This window comes from Pleurodeles waltl, chromosome 7 (assembly GCF_031143425.1).
Source record: "Pleurodeles waltl isolate 20211129_DDA chromosome 7, aPleWal1.hap1.20221129, whole genome shotgun sequence".
NCBI lineage: Eukaryota > Metazoa > Chordata > Amphibia > Caudata > Salamandridae > Pleurodeles > Pleurodeles waltl.
This window is the reverse complement of record NC_090446.1, coordinates 1,533,960,655-1,533,978,902: the sequence shown is the minus strand read 5'-3', so window position 1 is coordinate 1,533,978,902 and position 18,248 is coordinate 1,533,960,655. Positions and strand designations below refer to the sequence as shown.

Here is an 18,248-nt window from a genome sequence, read left to right as displayed (position 1 = left end):
CCAGTTAGTTTGGGAAAAAAGGTGATTGAGCTCTTATAAAGGGACATGCTAGGGTAAAAGAAAATACCCTGGACACTGCAAGGGGCCCAGTGCATATGGTCAAAAGACGAGGGGGCCATATTGAATGAGTTACACACCATTTCCCCACAGACTGGAAAATAGTAATTCAGGATTACGAATGCGGCAGAGGGCGGCTCCTTCTATTAGTTACATTATGTGATAATTGAGGTTCATCTGTGGTGAGCTACACAACAGTTATTTGTGGCGAGTCCAGGGTGTAATCCCTGGAGGGAATCAAGGTTCTAACTGTGATGTGGATAAGTTTTTACCTGTTTATATTTACACAAGTAGCCATGTCACTGTGTAAGAAACCTCAGTGAACTGACCTAGGTGATGTGACCTGTGATCCTTGGGTGTCTTTTGTTGACAGTTCTGTTTATGAAGATGTAGTAAAAAGCATTTAAAAAATAGGTGTTCATCACTGCTGATCGCAAGACTGTTGGAAACAAGGGAGGGACTGAGGACTTCGCATGGACCTTATTCTCTGGGTGTGGTTATAGATGGTCTCTCGTGACAACATTCTCCACCCAGTATGACACAGAAGTCTCTCGGGTGGAGGTTTCCTCTTCGTATTGTAGTGTTGTCTCCAGAGACAGGTGGAAGTAGAAGGCTTCTGGACGTTTGAGCCCGTTTGAAGAACAGATAGGCGCCACATGGAGAAAGGGCATCTTGCGGTAGACCTGCTCACGCCCTGCCTACCACCCACTGTGAAAGCCACAAAATACATCACTTAATAATCCACACACATTACACACATACTACACACACACAAACACGTATCTAGATCTACTTCAGTATAATGAAACATAAAATGTTTAGAAGTGCTTGCTCAGCTTCATTGCCAAGACTGTCTGGAAGAAGTGACTGAAGCTAAAACTCTATGATGCAGAACGTGGTGTTCAATCTGTAAAACATCATTACAGCCTGAAGAGGCGGGACATTAGAGGCCATCTTCAAATCGTTAACCTCGCCTCACCAGCGAGGCCACATCAGGTCTGTCCCTCCACCCCCCTCCGCCAATCCCACCCACACGCAGAAGACTTTAGACTGTCTGTGCCACCAGCTCCTAACCCACCCTTACAAACACCACGGAGCACATCCCGCCTCAGGTCGGAGAAGACTTACCAGGGAGGGCTCCAACGGGAACTTGAAGGAATTCACCTTTGCTTTATCATACTCATCCCGGGTGATGCAAATAGCGCTGTTCCCTCGACAGAAGTCCAAACAAGGCTTGCAGGTCCCGCCATTGGCAGCAGAGCCCACAAAGAGGGGCTTACACTTCTCACAATGTTCACCCTGCGAGAGATGAGGGGAACATGTTAAGATCTAGAGGAACATATCTGTGCACCCAGCAAAGAGAGCAAACGCAGCTTACCATTCAGAGCTGTTCTTGCCTTTTGGCTAGTCTCTAGATCCTGCAGATCTGCCTCAGAAACTCCGTCGATCAGCAGAAGCACCTGTTATTACTCGCAGGAGAGCTGCATACTAAAAGCTAGTCACAAGAAGTATTTTCCAAAATCATTACTTGCTCACAGGCTTCATGTGCACTTATCTTAGCATGACGCTACCATTGATCGTAGCACGACGCTACCATTGATTGTAGCACGACGCTACCACTGATCACCTCAACCTATCCCTAAAGCAGAGAGTGCATGTGTCCAGGACTGTCCACACCTCTACATTCACTCTGCCATGTTTGTGAATATTCAACAACTCGAGCCCTGTGGTTACCACTCTGTGCTACGTTGTTAATAAAGCACTCTGTCAATGAAACTACTGATGTACAGTCTCTACTCTTGGCCATGGTATGATTAAAGTACAATGTGTGCTGTGCTAGACTCCACTGCTCTCTGACCTTTTCTCCTCTGATCCTATTTCTTTGTCAAGGTATTCAAGTGCTTGCCCTCTGATCCTTTTATTTTTATTTTATTTTTTATAATCACTGCATTACTGAAGCTCCTGGTGTCATAATTTCGGAAATGCCCTACGACTCTGGTATGAATGGGGTTGAAAACCAATAGTTTTTTTGACGCACTCTGTGTCCTGGTCCAGACACACATGACCTCCTACGACTCCTGCTGCTCGACTCTGTTACTAGAAGTATGTTACTGATGCCCTCTGTGTCCTGGTCCAGAGATGCCTCCTAGTCCATTTCACCCTATGACTTTGGAATTCCAGCCCCATTCTTACAAAACCATTACTGAAGCTGTTTGTGCCCTGGGGCCAGAGATGCCATAAAGTTGTTTTATGCCTACAACCAGGTTTTTAGCATGGTGTTCAAGGTATTACTGAAGCACTCTTTCCCCTGGTTCTACGACTCTACCCACACTCCACACACAGACACAACCCTATGACCCTTGCCTTCCAAACTCATTCTTAGCATGGATTTACTGATGTACTCTGTGCCCTGGTACAGAGACCATACATCCTCACTAGTAACGCCTACCTTACGAGCCCCATCTTTCAACAATCTTATTGACGCATACTGTACTTTGGTCCGGAAACGCCCGCACCCCTACTCTATGACCCCTGCCTTCCGACGCAGCTCTTACCATGGTGTTATTGAAGCACTCTGTGCACTGGTCCTGGGCTCCCACGCCGGCACAGTTGCTGTGCTTGTTACACTGACACTCCACCGAACAATTCTGACCCACATATCCAAAGTGGCACTGGCACCGGTTTGGCTCCACACAAGTCCCATTAACACACCCCTGGTCACAGACGGGTTTGCAGAGTCCTGTCACACTGCAAAGAAGAGAGGCAAAACAGTGTCAGACACTAGGAGGGAGGGAGGAAGGAGGAGTCGAGGTGGGGGGCGTAGGGTACAGTGAAACATCCTTTGATAAAGAGCTGGAAAAGCTGCAGTTCTGATGAGGGTTTGAACTGGGAGTATTTTAGTCTTTTTGAAGTTGGCAGTAAAATGATTTGTTTAGAGAAGAAAAAAAGTAATTTGTTTTCTAATGGGAGATTTAATTTGGAGAAAATGTTTTTATTTTCATTTTAATATGTCTCTTTGCTATTACACATGGGTTTGTTGCAGGTAGCAGTTTAAGTAAATGAAAAGAAATGTTTCTACGTTGAAGTTCTTATTCATATGATAGAAATATCTTGCGGCAAGTCACTGCTGATGATGATCTGAACAAATCACCGGGGACGAGAGAACCAGCAAACGGGGCACACAAAGGACAGAATTAGACTAGACACTGGGAGTATCACAGCAAATTCAATCATAGTGGCTACACTTCAAATCTACTCAGAGACCATCCGTCGCGGGTTCACAAGGAGATAAGGACATACAAGATAAAGAATTACAGAGACAGACTCTCAAAAAAGGAAAATAGATGCTACCAGAAAAAACAACAGCAGCCAAATGAAGGTGACGTCTCTCTTTACCATCCAGGTGTACATCAGTTACCCCAGGGGTAGTTGAGCCCACACTGCACTCAAACTGGAAAGCGATGCTCACCTAACTGGCCCCAGAAGGACACTCCTAATTGTAGGAAGCTGGGTTTGGATTGCACAAGCCCCCCAATCCCTCCACCAACCCCCACCCCCATTTTTTGCCTGCTTTTTTAAGCAACTTTGACTGAAGTGCACTGGGTCCCTGCCAACCAGGTCCCCAGTGCCAGTGATCCTTCCCCAAAACAGGACACCTGGTCACTTGATCCCCAAGTGGCCAGGCCCTTTTGCACCTCTAAGTCCCTAGTAAGTAGTACCTCTGGTACCTATCGCATGGGTACTGAAGAGGGTCCTCAAGAGCTGCAGCATAACTTGTGTCACTCTAAGGGACCAAGCACCAAACTTACACTGACTGACACTGCACTGCGTGACAGCGTGCTCCCAAAAAGTAAAAACACGACATGGCACACACTTGTGTATCATGTCCCCTAACACTGCCTGTAATATTTGTAAGTCACCCTTACAGCAGGCCTTCAGCCCTAAGGAAGTGTGCATTATATTACAGGTGAGGGCATATCTGCATGAACAAATAAGCCCCTAATATGTCTGTGTCAATTCTAAGACATAGTAAGTGAACATGGAAGCCGTTCTAAATACATGTGCTGGACACTGGAGTTCACCAGCTACATGATGGCTTCACTGAAAATAGGGATGTTTGGTATCAAACAGCTCGTATTAATAAACCCTCACTGATTCCAGTGATGGATGTATTAATACATGCACCCAGAGGGCATCTTAGAGGTGCTCCCTGAAAACCTACCAACTGTTGCTAGGCTAATTGACTAGTTCTAGCCAGTCTGCCAAAACTGATGAGTTCCTGACCCCCAGAGTGAACAGCCTTTGCTCTCTGGAGGTCAGGAGCCAAAGCTTTCTCTGGCTTTGGTGGTACACCCCCCCTCCCCAAAACAGGATGACCTGCAAATATGCATTCCAAGGCAGGAAGCTTCAAAGGAGTCTACTGCTTTTGGTATAAAGATCTGGCTCTCCTCCGAAGGAGATGCAGACCCCCTTCCCGAGGCCCATTTGGCACCTGTTCAGGTTGGAAAATTAGCTATACAGGAGGAGTGTTGTATTTGCAGACTGGGCACACCCCTAGGGTGACCAGCTGAAGTGAACACAGCCTTCCAAATTCTGCCATCTTGTGCGTGGTGGAATTAGGAACTCTGGGACAGGATGATGCCCAGTACCCCGAAGGAAGTAGTCCTATGGGGTTGAGTGACCCCAAGAGTATGTAGCCCATCTGCTACTACCCTTCACTCCATTAACACCCCCTAAGTTGAATATTTAGGGGACCCTCTGATACCAGGAAGACAGATCTTCGCTGGAAACAAAAGAAGGCGTGGACAAGAAGCCTGCTGGCCCGAGAACCGAGGAGCACAATGGACTTGGCGCCAACCCTGCCAGTCTGCCTGCTGCACCGGACCCTCAAGGAGCGACTGACCTGTCCTGCCGCTGCAGCCTCCAAGAACCAGAGAGAGCTGCCTGTGTTTTTCAAATCACCAAGAACTCCCTTGGATTAGGGGAGCTTCTTTCCTGCATCTGTGTCTCCGGCACTCCATGTCTGCACCTGGATGCCCCGGACCAAGGAAAAGAGGATCATTGGTGTCCCAACTCCCCCTAGGCTTGTGAGACTAGAGCCCATTTGGTCACTCGGCCGGACTGGATACCCAGTTAACATCTACAGCCTGCTTCTGGAGGCCCTCTTTACCGTGACCTTGCCCGGTGACCGAAACCCGAGGGGTCCAACCACCTCTGCACCCAGGCGCCCCGGACTGAGGCGAACAGGACCACTGGTGTCTCTACGTCCTCGAGCATCGCAAGAACTCAACCACTTCAGTGGTTCTCCCAGGCTGGACTCTGTCAACCCCCGCAGCATATGTGACCGGACCGATCCCCACAGACTTACATGGGGCACCCGACACTGAACTGCACCCTGCTACCCAAGGTGAGCTGTTGGTGTGGCCTAGGTCCTGTAAGTTGCTGTGAAATACCTGTTTGGTGTGTGTTTTCTCTTCCATTGAGTAACACTGCAGCAACAGAAAAATGCACAGAGGGTGAACTTCTGAAAACTAAAAAAAAAAAAAAAAAAAAAAAAAAAAATCTATCTCCAAAAGAATTCCCCTGAGTCTGTGATCTAGGTATCTAAATTTATATAAAAGTATGTTTATTTTTTTGTAAATTGGTGTCAGATTTCTTTATTGAGTGTGCCTCTCCCTTACTGCTTATGTGTGTGCCTTACATGATTATCACTACCCTCTAATATGCCCAACTGCTCACCCACAGTACCACAAAAGAGAGTATTGGGGGTGTCATTTGTACTCTATAATTCCTCTGGGGTTTGTTTGGACTATTTACACAGTGTACCTCTTTTTCGGTCCACTACATAAATAGCCAGTTTCCTACAGTAACCCCCCTGCATTATCCAAGGGAAGGACTTCTACTCACATGTTGTTCAGAGTTCACTCATCCCTGAATGAGCACCCTTTCCCCCCATCCCACGGTAGGTCATACTCAGCATTCCAGGCACATTCACTGCCCCTACCACTCTCCCAGCGACAGGTCACGCTCGCTTTTCTATGATGTAGCAATCCCTGCAGGGATACTCATAGGCCCATTAACATTCTCTCTTGGGCAAACTACACTCACTCGCAAGGATGCAGCTACTTCTGGAAGCTTCCCCACCATTACCATGCACACAGGGACAGGACACGCGTGTGGACTGGCATACTTGCAGGCTCACTCGTCTCAGACATTTGCAGGGAGGCAGATCATCCCCATTTATCCAGAGTGCAACCATCAACACTCTGTCAGGAACAGTTGTACTCACTTGTCCAGTGTGTAACCGTTCTTGCAGGTGCACTCATAACCCTGGGGCATATCATTGCAGTTCTGCGTCTTGTTGCAATCATGGTGATCATTGAGGCATTCGTTTTCGGGAGGGCAGGACATAAATGCCCACTCCATCTCGGGGCCTCGACATGACGACTCTAAACCTGCGACAGAGACAAAAAAATAAAAATAACACGGTCAATAAAATTAGCATCAGGAAGATCTCCTTGGGCCTCGCTTACTCTGATAGGAAGATTGTTCTTGATGAGATGGACAAACCCTAAGGCCTGCGCAGTGCAGTCAGGTGAACTCAGCACTCAGTCTATTGTTCTGTCTGTATATTCACACCATCCACATCTAATCAAGAGTACCTCAGAGTTTAAAGCTCACCCCATATAGTGGTCCGAAACTACACCACGTCAGAGCTGGATTGTCCAAGTCACCCCACTCAGTCTCACAGACTCCGTAACCATGAACTCTTAAGTCTGTCTTAGACCCAACTTCATTAATATCATGTAAATGAATGCTCGATGGCATTACGCCCTGCAATCCCAACCCCTCCGCCACCAGAGACACTGAGCTTTAGGAGAAACGCAATTGTCTCAAATGACTCCTTTGGAGATCGGCAATTGCATTCCGTTGTTTGTTTGTGCTCACAGGACTATAAGGTGTTCATGTTCACTGTAACCTGTGGGGACATCAACATTAATTTCAGCTGAAACCTTCAGTAAGTCTTTGTTTAAGCTGAATGCACTTTACTGACAGGCCAAGAAAACAGCCAAATGAAACTTTAGCCAATCAAACAGTTTGGGGACTTGAGACAAAACTGTAATGGATTATTTCCTTATCTGGAAAACTAAATTCAATATTGCAAGGACCTTTGAAATTAATATAAAAATATACTGCTAATGGATATCTTCCACACACCTCTGCTCCACTGCAGTTCTTTTACCTGCTGCTGAGATGGAAATGTGCCCTAAATGGCCTAGAAGCATATACCCCTGACCTGAGTGCCTGGCTGCCGGTGCAACTGGTATCCTGACTTTAATTCTGGCCCTTGCATCAAGGTTATCTAGCGTTTGAGTAGAGGCTGTCCCTGATAATGGGAGGTCCAGGACTCGTCCTATGGCCTGGAAGGATACTCATAGTGCAGAGATGACTACCTTAGTGTGTGATCCGTCTGCACCTGCCCAGAAGCAGGACACATCCGCAGAGGTCCCTGTGATCCCCACAGGAAGATCCACTGGCAGCATCTATCTGTTCCCTGGAGAGGCCATGAATGCCGAAGTCCTAGACTGTGTCCTCCTCCCCCACCCCGCAGCAGGAGCAGCCCGGATGTAGGTGTGTCTCCCCCCCACAGGTCAGGACCAGCTGCAGTAATGTACTGAAGCAAGTGCAAGGATTTGTGACTGTTTTCTACCCCCTACAACTACGAGGGCAAGCACAAAGTAAACGTATTTAATCTTGTGGGAATGTAATCTCCATGCGAGTCCAATTCATCCTCCTGCCACAGTTTACTGGGGGAACTACAGGAATCAGGGTTGCCTGGGAAAGAGTATCGCCCTCAGGTAAAGTGATCCGTGGTATTACTGTGTGTCTGTAAATTGGAACATTTAGTGTAATTATGAGCTAAAACATTGAGGCACTGGGCTGGACCTCCCTGAGAGGTTTCCTGTCTGATCGCACTTGCTTCCCAGATAGTAAAGTGTGGAAAGGGTTGTACTTGGCCCAGTTTGCAAAGCCACAGATTAACAGATCATTTATAAAGCGCACTCTTACCCACAAGAAGGAGTCCACGTGCTGAGATCACAGCCATGCAAGAACGGCCTGATCAAAGAAAATCAAAGGGAAACAGAGGTGATCCTAAGAGTCTGGATGGAAGTAAGTTTCAGGCTTTAGCTATAAGAAAATGAGAAGAACTGTTGTTCTGATTTTATTTTCTTTACAACAAGGGATGTACAGAAGAAAGGCAGAAGCCGTGTCACGTACGAGGGGTATCCGGCTTGAAAAGAATCTTAACGTAACACTGGCCAATAGTTTCCAGAGCACAACGGCAGAACCAAGGGGCTAGAACAGACATCTTTGGCTTCAATGTTAAGCCAGTGAAAATCATGAAGGTGTGTCATCGCATGGGAGAATTTTGTAATCCCAAATAGAGAAACATAGCTGCATTTTGCATAATTTGAGACATTAGAGCTACTTCTTGGGAAGTCACCGGACAAGTAAGTTCTAATAATCCAGCCTTGTCACACAGCGGCTCGGACAGTCATGTTGATGTGTTTCAGAGGGATGAGTCAGCACTTTTTATTTTTATTAGAAATTTAAGAAGAAAGAAACAGCTGGAGACAGAGATAAGTTCCTTAAAGGAATGGTGAATATCGAAGATGCTTTCCCATGTTCCTACCAGAAGACACAAGAGAGGGTGTGGTTGGTAACTGCTCTGCACACCGGTTTGAAATTCCAGATGAAGGTTTCACTGGATACCAAGATTTCCGTCTCGGGAGGAGTTGAGGCTAAAAGACCTGAGGTTCATCCAGTGCACACTGGTGGGCATGTGTTGCTCAAACTCAGACTAAAGCAGCAAGGAGTCATTCTCAGGTCTAACAATCAATTTGGTGTCATCTAAATAGGAAAAAGGTGAAACTGAAAAAGAGTATGATGGATGCAGGAGGAGTGATGAAGGAGGCTGGGCTTAGGGCCGATCTCAGAGGAACCCTGCACCGGACAGATTTGAAACTAGATTCAAAATGCATTGACCCTGCTTGGTAACGGTCAGACAGAGGATACGGAGCCAATCAAGGACACAGCCTGGCACGCTTCTTTTAGATGGGAGTAAAGACCGAGTTGGGAACCGTGCTCAAGGCAGCAGCTAGGCTAAGCAGAATCAACGTGGATGCATTTCCAGAGTGTAGGCACATACATGGTTCGTCCAGGATGCTTATAAGAACTGATTGAATACTAAAGCCGGGCCAGAAACCGGATTGATAAGAATCCATAGAATTAGTTGGTACGAGGATAGGTCCTCATTAAATAATGATTCAAGGGTTATAGCAGGGACAGGAGAAAATCAAACAGGTCTACAGTTGGGAAGAGTCACAGGACTTTCCTCCATAACTTAGGAACTTGTTCTACTGATAGCACATGATTGTATAGCCCGGGCAGCTGAGGTGCTAAGATGGGGGCCACTCTGATTATATTCTCCAGGGCCTGGACCAAGCGGAGTACTGGAAGCTTGGGCATTATTTTTGGAAAGCACAAAGTCCTCCATAGGAGATAAGCAGACCAAAAAACAGATGAGCACTTAGTTATCCCAGGAGTGTCTACAGCAAGGCAGCTACAAAGGTTTGTAGAATATTGTAAGTTTATACTGAAAAAAGAGGACAAATCACAGAGGGATTGCCGTTACGTGCATAAGAATATTTAAAAAGTCTATATTTGGGGCACTGCCATTAAACTGCATTCTTGTGCTGAAAAAAGTTATACATATATATTTACAATAATAATTGTGGAACACCATTAAGTAGAGGATTCATCGTGTAACAGGTACTGCAATCGTCTCCTAATTCCAAAGAGCTCTTTGGCTTCACTGAGAGCCTGTGAAATCCATGGCTCAGATGGCAAGTGTGCCACAGTTTAGTACATTTCATCGGGCTAGACCGCATACTGAAAGCTGAAGGGTTTCTTTCAGGCTGAAAGAAAGAGGGGGAGAAGGGACTACAGGAGCAGAGGCCACTTACTCGAAATAGACACCTTAGTCAGTGTCTGCTTAGTATTTGACCTAGTGCCTAAAGGAGGGCTTCCTGCAGGAATTTACAAAAAAAATAAAAATTCTGACCTGGCCACAGTAGGACACTTATTGTTAGATCCTCGATTACAAGAAGCAAAGTGCACATTTACTGGATGAGCTTTATTGCATGTTGGGTCTTGGATGCATTGCATCCAATTAAAATCGAAGCAGCCTTTGATTAAAAGATTGCCATCTTTAGCAAAAGCAGAGTCAGCAAGGTAGTTTAAGACTTCAAAATGAAACGCATGAGCATTCACGCAGGGTGAAGCGGTAAGATCAACAAGAGCGGTTATAAAGTTATTATTGTGTGAGGGAGATCTGTACACCACGAGACGTTTTAGAGTAAGGTTAAGTGACAGTCTTAGACCCAATACATAAGTTCACCTTCCTTAAAATGTGGTTAATCCAATACATTTAGTTCTACTGCCTCCTAAAAGATGATCCAAAGACCACCACCTTTCCTAAAAATATGGATCCCAGGACACTACTAGCAAATTACTTCAACCACCATGGTTGAGGCCCTGTAGCATCTGCCTGCTCTGTAAACTCCACGAACTGGGTCTGACATCTGCACATGGTCAATCTCCTGAAAGGTTTTAATCTCACAAATGTCCTTCCTTTGAATTTATGAGATGGCAAAAGAAAGTTAGAAAAGTGAGCTGAGGCAGGTGGCACTTTGGGTTTGTGGTCAACATTATAGGACGGATTCATTCTAGACAAGTCAGACAATGTACAATAATCCATATGGCATGATATGTCACAACATGGCGAGTAAGAGAGATTCACTCCCCCTATGGTGAAATTTCATTATGTGGTGTGCCGGCTGAAATTACAAATGATTAAATACTAACTAAGGCCACGCTCCTTCAAAGATACACAAATCTTCAAATGTTGTAAACCTTTTTTTGGGATGGAAAGACTTCTGCATTGTTCTGAAGTACGTGTTTCCCAGCCCTTTGATTGTCTTCCGAACAAGTCACTAGAAAAATGCTGTGGGTTTGGATTTTAACATGTTAATTGCACCTGTCCAATGAGGGTCTTCTTGTTTACATGATGATATCCCTAGAGTTTGTTGGACAGCATGCAAAGTGTGCTCCTCTTTTATAGAGTGGCTACTGCCCCTTCTAATTAGGTTGTGGCTGTAAAGAAATGGCTCCCTGTTGCAGTTACCCCCCACTTTTTGCCTGATACTGAGGCTGACTTGACTGAGAAGTGTGCTGGGACCCTGCTAACCAGGCCCCAGCACCAGTGTTCTTTCACCTAAAATGTACCATTGTTTCCACAATTGGCACAACCCTGGCACCTAGGTAAATCCCTTGTAACTGGTACCCCTAGTACCAAGGGCCCTGATGCCAGGGAAGGTCTCTAAGGGCTGCAGCATGTCTTATGCCACCCTAGGGACCCCTCACTCAGCACAGACACACTGCTTGCCAGCTTGTGTGTGCTGGTGGGGAGAAAATGACTAAGTCGACATGGCACTCCCCTCAGGGTGCCATGCCAACCTCCCACTGCCTGTGGCATAGGTAAGTCACCTCTCTAGTAGGCCTTACAGCCCTAAGGCAGGGTGCACTATACCACAGGTGAGGGCATATGTGCATGAGCACTATGCCCCTACAGTGTCTAAGCAAAACCTTAGACATTGTAAGTGCAGGGTAGCCATAAGAGTATATGGGCTGGGAGTCTGTCAAAAACGAACTCCACAGCTCCATAATGGCTACACTGAATACTGGGAAGTTTAGTATCAAACTTCTCAGAATAATAAACCCACACTGATGCCAGTGTTGGATTTATTAAAAAAGGCACACACAGAGCATCTTAGAGATGCCCCCTGTATTTTACCCAATTGTTCAGTCTAGGCTGACTGGTTCCAGCAGCCTGCCACAACCGAGACATGTTGCTGGCCCCTTGGGGAGAGTGCCTTTGTCACTCTGAGGCCAGTAACAAAGCCTGCACTGGGTGGAGATGCTAACACCTCCCCCAGGCAGGAGCTGTAACACCTGGCGGTGAGCCTCAAAGGCTCACCCCTTTGTTCCAGCACCGCAGGACACTCCAGCTAGTGGAGTTGCCCGCCCCCTCCGGCCACGGCCCCCACTTTTGGCGGCAAGGCCGGAGGAAATAATGAGAATAACAAGGAGGAGTCACTGGCCAGTCAGGACAGCCCCTAAGGTGTCCTGAGCTGAGGTGACTCTAACTTTTAGAAATCCTCCATCTTGCAGATGGAGGATTCCCCAATAGGATTAGGGATGTGACCCCCTTCCCTTGGGAGGAGGCACAAAGAGGGTGTACCCACCCTCAGGGCTAGTAGCCATTGGCTACTAACCCCCCAGACCTAAACACGCCCTTAAATTTAGTATTTAAGGGCTTCCCTGAACCTAAGAATTTAGATTCCTGCAACTTACCGAAGAAGAAGACTGCTGAGCTGAAAACCCCTGCAGAAGAAGAAAGAAGACACCAACTGCCTTGGCCCCAGTCCTACCGGCCTGTCTCCTGCCTTCTAAAGAACCCTGCTCCAGCGACGCTTTCTCCAGGACCAGCGACCTCTGAATCCTCAGAGGACTGCCCTACTTCCAAGAGACCAAGAAACTCCCGAGGACAGCGGCACTGCTCCAAAAGAACTGCAACTTTGTTTCAAGTAGCAGATTTAAAGACCCCTGCAACTCCCCGCCAGAAGCGTGAGACTTGCAACACTGCACCCGGCGACCCCGACTCGACTGGTGGAGAACCAACACCTCAGGGAGGACCCTCCGGCGACTCCGAGACCGTGAGTAACCAAAGTTGTCCCCCCTGAGCCCCCACAGCGACGCCTGCAGAGGGAATCCCGAGGCTCCCCCTGACCGCGACTGCCTGAACTCCATTTCCCGACGGCTGGACAAGACTCTGCACCCGCAGCCCCCAGCACCGAAAGGATCGGAACTCCTGTGCAGGAGTGACCCCCAGGAGGCCCTCTCCCTTGCCCAGGTGGTGGCTACCCCGAGGAGCCCCCCCCCTTGCCTGCCTGCAACGCTGAAGAGATCCCTTGATCGCTCATTGAAAACCATTGTAAACCCGACGCGTGTTTGCACACTGCACCCGGCCGCCCCCGCGCTGCTGAGGGTGTACTTTTTGTGTTGACTTGTGTCCCCCCCGGTGCCCTACAAAACCCCCCTGGTCTGCCCTCCGAAGACGCGGGTACTTACCTGCTGGCAGACCGGAACCGGGGCACCCCCTTCTCTCCATTGAAGCCTATGCGTTTTGGGCACCTCTTTGACCTTTGCACCTGACCGACCCTGAGCTGCTGGTGTGGTAACTTTGGGGTTGCTCTGAACCCCCAACGGTGGGCTACCTTGGACCAAAAACTGAAACCTGTAAGTGACTTACTTACCTGTGAAAACTAACAAAAACTTACCTCCCCCAGGAACTGTGAAAATTGCACTGTGTCCACTTTTAAAACAGCTTATTGTGTGTTATTTAAAAAGTATACATGCTACTGTAATGATTTAAAGTTCCTAAAGTACTTACCTGCAATACCTTTCAAATGAGATATTACATGTAAAATTTGAACCTGTGGTTCTTAAAAATAAACTAAGAAAATATATTTTTCTATAACAAAACCTATTGGCTGGAATTGTCTCTGAGTGTGTGTTCCTCATTTATTGCCTGTGTGTATGTACAACAAATGCTTAACACTACTCCTTTGATAAGCCTACTGCTCGACCACACTACCACAAAATAGAGCATTAGTATTATCTCTTTTTGCCACTATCTTACCTCTAAGGGGAACCCTTGGACTCTGTGCATACTATTCCTTACTTTGAAATAGTGCATACAGAGCCAACTTCCTACAGTGGCAAACTGACAGTATTGGCAGCATGAACCTCTAGTTAGGATTTCTTGCACCACGTGAGCTCCCTCCGGGTAACGTTTGTGCAGTCTCCCTTATCTGGGCTTTTGTGGCCTCTATTATTTCTGAGGTACACATGCTTCGAGTGAGTTTGTTCAGTAGGTGAGGATGAATTGCTGTGTAACTGCATTCGTGGTAAACCAAGCTGGTGCTCGTTGTGCTGGATATTCCATTCCCCCTGCGCCTCTCCATCGTACTTGCAGAGGCTTAGTGGGTTGAGGAAGAACATATCTCGTATCTAGATTTAGTTCAGACCTTCCATTAGGTGATGGTTATTCCCCCTGTAGCCAGGAACCCCTGCCTGGAGTTCATCAATATGCGTCCCTGTTGATAGCACACCTAGGTACCAAGAGACAGGGTAGGAGGGCATCAGGCTCTCCCCCCAGGCAGAAATCATGCAGTCAGCATGCAGAAAACAAGTGTAGGAAGTACCCTCTTTTTGGCATAGTTACCCCTACTTTCTGCCTGCAGCCAGTATGCTTAGACTGTTTCACAGGGATCCTGCTAACCAGGACCTCAGTGATTGTGCTGTCTCCCAATAAATTAGGTTGCCTAGGACTCTGCACCCCCAAAATTTGGCATACTGGTGGCCACTTGTAAGTCTCTAGTATATGGTACTTAGGTACCCAGGGCACTGGGGCACCAGGGGTTCCCCATGGGCTGCAGCATGTATTGTGCCACCCATGGGAGCCCATGCAAAATGTATCTGCAAGCCTGCCAATGCAGTCTGCATTAAACGGTACAGGCACCCTTACACCACAAGTCACTGTAAGTCACCCCTCCTAGCCCAAAGGGCAGGGTGCAGGTCCCTGTGTGTGAGGGCACTGTAGGGAGCTGGCCTGGTGTGTGGTGAGCACCTCTGGTTTCATGACCTTATACCAGGTCCAGGTATCCCCTCTTAGTGAACTGTAGGCAGTGTCTAGGAAGCCAGGGCCCTCTAGAGGTAGCTGTGGATGAGCAGCCAAGACTTATCTAGGAGACATGCAAAGCTTCTGCAATACCACTACAGTCACACAGCACTTACACACATGAAAGAACCACACAGTGTTACAAAAATAGAAGTACTTTATTATAGTAACACAAATACTAAATAGGCAATACTGCAGTAGGAGGTAAGTAAATACACTTATGTATACATTAGAAGTCAGAGATTAGCATAAAAAGCAACAGCAAATAGTGAAAACAATAGCAAATAGTAAAGGCCCTAGGGGGAGACCAAACCATATATGAAGTAAGTGAATGTGAAAGTCAGTCCCCCACCCAAGGAAGTGGAATCAGTAGAGGGGAGCTGGAGGAACTAGGAACCTCAAAACGTAAATACCAGGGTGCCCCCAAGCAGCCAGAAGAGGAGAGGTAAGTACCTGTTTTTTCTCCAAACCCAGAGGAGAACTTTGGAAAAGGACTGTGCAAGACCCAGACAGACTGGAAGAAACCAAAAGGTGTATCCTGACAGAAGAGGAACCGCAAAAGAAGGAGACCAAGTCCAGTTCGAGTTGGAGTGTCCGGAGGTGGCAGGAGCCACTATCCACCCTTCTGTGGGTGCAGGACCAGGTTGACGTTGGATGAAGAAAGTCAGCAGTGCTGCACAGGAGCAGAAGAGGAGTTCCAGAAGTGATGCAAGTGATGTCCCGCATCATCGGTCGTGATGTAGTCGGTCAGTGGTGCTGGAAAACCACCAACAAGCCTGGGCAAATGCAAGAGTCACAGAAGAGGAAGTTGCAAGGCTAAAGAGGACCAGCAAGGCCCAGGGGACTCGACCCAAGGAGGAGAGTCTGTGGTGACCCTCAGCAGCTGGTAGAGGCACAAGAAGAGGATGCAGCCCCCACAGGCGACCCATAGGCACAAGAGTTGCAGTGAGGCCCACTCAACACACCTGGAGAAGAGTCCCACAGCGCTGGGGCAGCAGGCAGGAGACTGTGCTTTGCAGGGAAAAGTACTGGTGGCCGGGGCTACACGGAACCTGAAGATCCCTTGGAGGAAGAAACAAGCCTTGGTAGCTGCAAGAGTTTGGTACACAGGGGTACTGTCCTGCAAGGAGAGGCAAGGGCTTACCGTCTCCCAAGTTGGACAGCTGGCAGAGAGGACCAAAGGGACCAATCCAGACCACCTGTGATGCAGGATCCACGCAGTCTCGGTTGAGAGAGGATCCACGCAGCTGGTCGTTATTGCAATTGGTGCCTGCGGATGCAGGGGAGTGACTCATTCACTCCGAGGAATATTCCTTCTAGTGTCTTGTGCAGGCTAAAGACCCATCGCCCTCAGAGGATGCACAGCCAGGAAAATGTTGCAGTTGCTGGGAGGAGCCGGAGAAACAATGTTGCAGAGCAGAGTCGTTGCAGATTATCAGTTCCTGGAGGGTCCAGGTGCAGTCCCAGTGGCCAAAATATGAAGTAAACATTGCAGAGTCCTGCTGGAATCTTGCACGTCTAATCTGAAGACCCACACGGGGGGGCCTAAGTAGCCCAGGAAGGGGGAATGGTCACCCAGCAGGAGGGGGCTGTCACTCCAGGAGTGGAATTCCCTTGGAATGTTTTCTCCTGGCCGACCAAGTAACAGGCTCTGAGATTAATACGTTTTTTCCTGTTTGAATATGCAAAGATATTTGCCCATCTGAAGGAAGGAGCTGGATCTCGGCTCACCAGGTGATGAACTTTGCAACCAGCCCAGCAAAACCCTCAGCTGTCTGAGAGAAGAATGGAAGACAGCGGTGGAAGGCCAATCACTTGGAGGCACAATGAGACTCAAGGCAGCTACTGGAGACACGGAATCTTGCTACAACTGAACGAAAAGGGAAAATCATGCATTTCCTGAGAAACAAACTTTATCATGTTACTTGCCCCCTTACTACTCCTCTCCTTTACTGTACATGTAGTACCTCACAGCCCCACATAGGAGATCCTAGCTCCCACACACATGTCACCTTTCAACGGGTATGCACCTGCTGCTGGCCCCAGGCCGTCTTGATTTTTAGGGGGGTCCTTTAGGGAGGCACAATATTTGCAGCAGCCCTCTCTGCCCTCTTTAGTACCCATGCTCTAGGTGCCAGGAGTACCATTTACTAGGGACTTACAGGGCTGCTAGAGTGTGTGCCAATCATACACAATTAGACATTTTACCTTATTTTAGGGAAAGAGCTCTGGCACTGTGGACCTGGTTGGCAGGGACCCAGTGCACCTCAGTCGGAAAACCTCCATAATAGTGGCAGATGGGGCGACCATGTCAAAAGGGGCACTTCCCTACAGTGAGTGCTTCCAGAGAAATAACTAGAAGGTGGAGCAGTTCCACTGTATTATTTTGTGCAAGGGAAAAGATGAGCTGCTGCAGAGATGCCTGTGTTTCTTCCTTAGGTAGTGAGAGATGCCATCAGTTTAACAGCCTTATAACGGATGCAGTCTCATCTGACCGTGCAGTTGCTTGCAAGGGGAGGCATTTCAGTCTGATAAGAATTAGTGAGATTTCTACATAGTGCCGTGTGATCGAGATTAACCACACAACAGCATCAAGGACAGCAGTTGAGAGGTTGTTTTGATGGCAAGGAGGCCGGTGAGTGTGGCGATTCCATAACAAAACTGAGATATAACTACAGCATGAAACACTGGCTTTAGATCTTCTGCTGCTTTAAGGGTATTCGCTGACTTCAGAAACTTTTGTTTCGCATTGGTTACCCTCGATGTGATGCAGTGTGATTTACTCTTGTGAGTTGTCGTGGTGCTTAAGTCTGCTTCGTATATTTCCGATTTCAAGTCCACTGAATTCAGGCAGCTCGGATTAGAGCTAATAAGCAACCTGGATTAGTCTAAGTTTAAGAGAACATCCCATTTTATATTTTAGTGATAACGTCTTCTATGAAGTCAATAACATTGATCTGCAAATAGATCAGCTGCATACTAATGGTCTCATAGGCCAAAGGAGATAGGTCACCCAATGGTTCTAAATGCAGAGTAAAAAAAGGCTGATGGGACGGTACTGAGCCCTGCGGGACTCCACACGTGTTCCAGAAGAGTTTGTGAAAGTGTTACTGATTGCCACAACCTGATAATATTCAGGATTTAAAACGTTTCATGATGGCTCCTCCAGTACCACAATACGTGGGCACAGCAACAGTATTAATTCTTGAGGTCTCTTATGGTTATGCTAATATCTGTTTAAAGCCCTTAAATATGAAAGTATCGACATACCAAAACATCTAAAGCATACCCTGAAATTCTCAGAACATTTTCAGTGGGTGGTGTC

At 47.4% G+C, this 18,248-nt stretch overlaps 1 protein-coding gene across 1 annotated transcript in view; it reads right to left on the bottom strand.

Moving 5' to 3' along the window:
* The window catches only part of MEGF8 (multiple EGF like domains 8), a 338,669-nt gene that overhangs the window by 10,469 nt on the left and 309,952 nt on the right, over nucleotides 1–18,248 (bottom strand). Inside the window, exons 38-40 of the mRNA XM_069201403.1 lie at nucleotides 6,347–6,512; nucleotides 2,613–2,805; nucleotides 1,186–1,356 (exon numbers count right to left, since the gene is read on the bottom strand). Of these exons, the coding sequence (XP_069057504.1) occupies nucleotides 1,186–1,356; nucleotides 2,613–2,805; nucleotides 6,347–6,512 (530 nt within the window). The remainder of the gene's footprint in view (nucleotides 1–1,185; nucleotides 1,357–2,612; nucleotides 2,806–6,346; nucleotides 6,513–18,248) is intronic.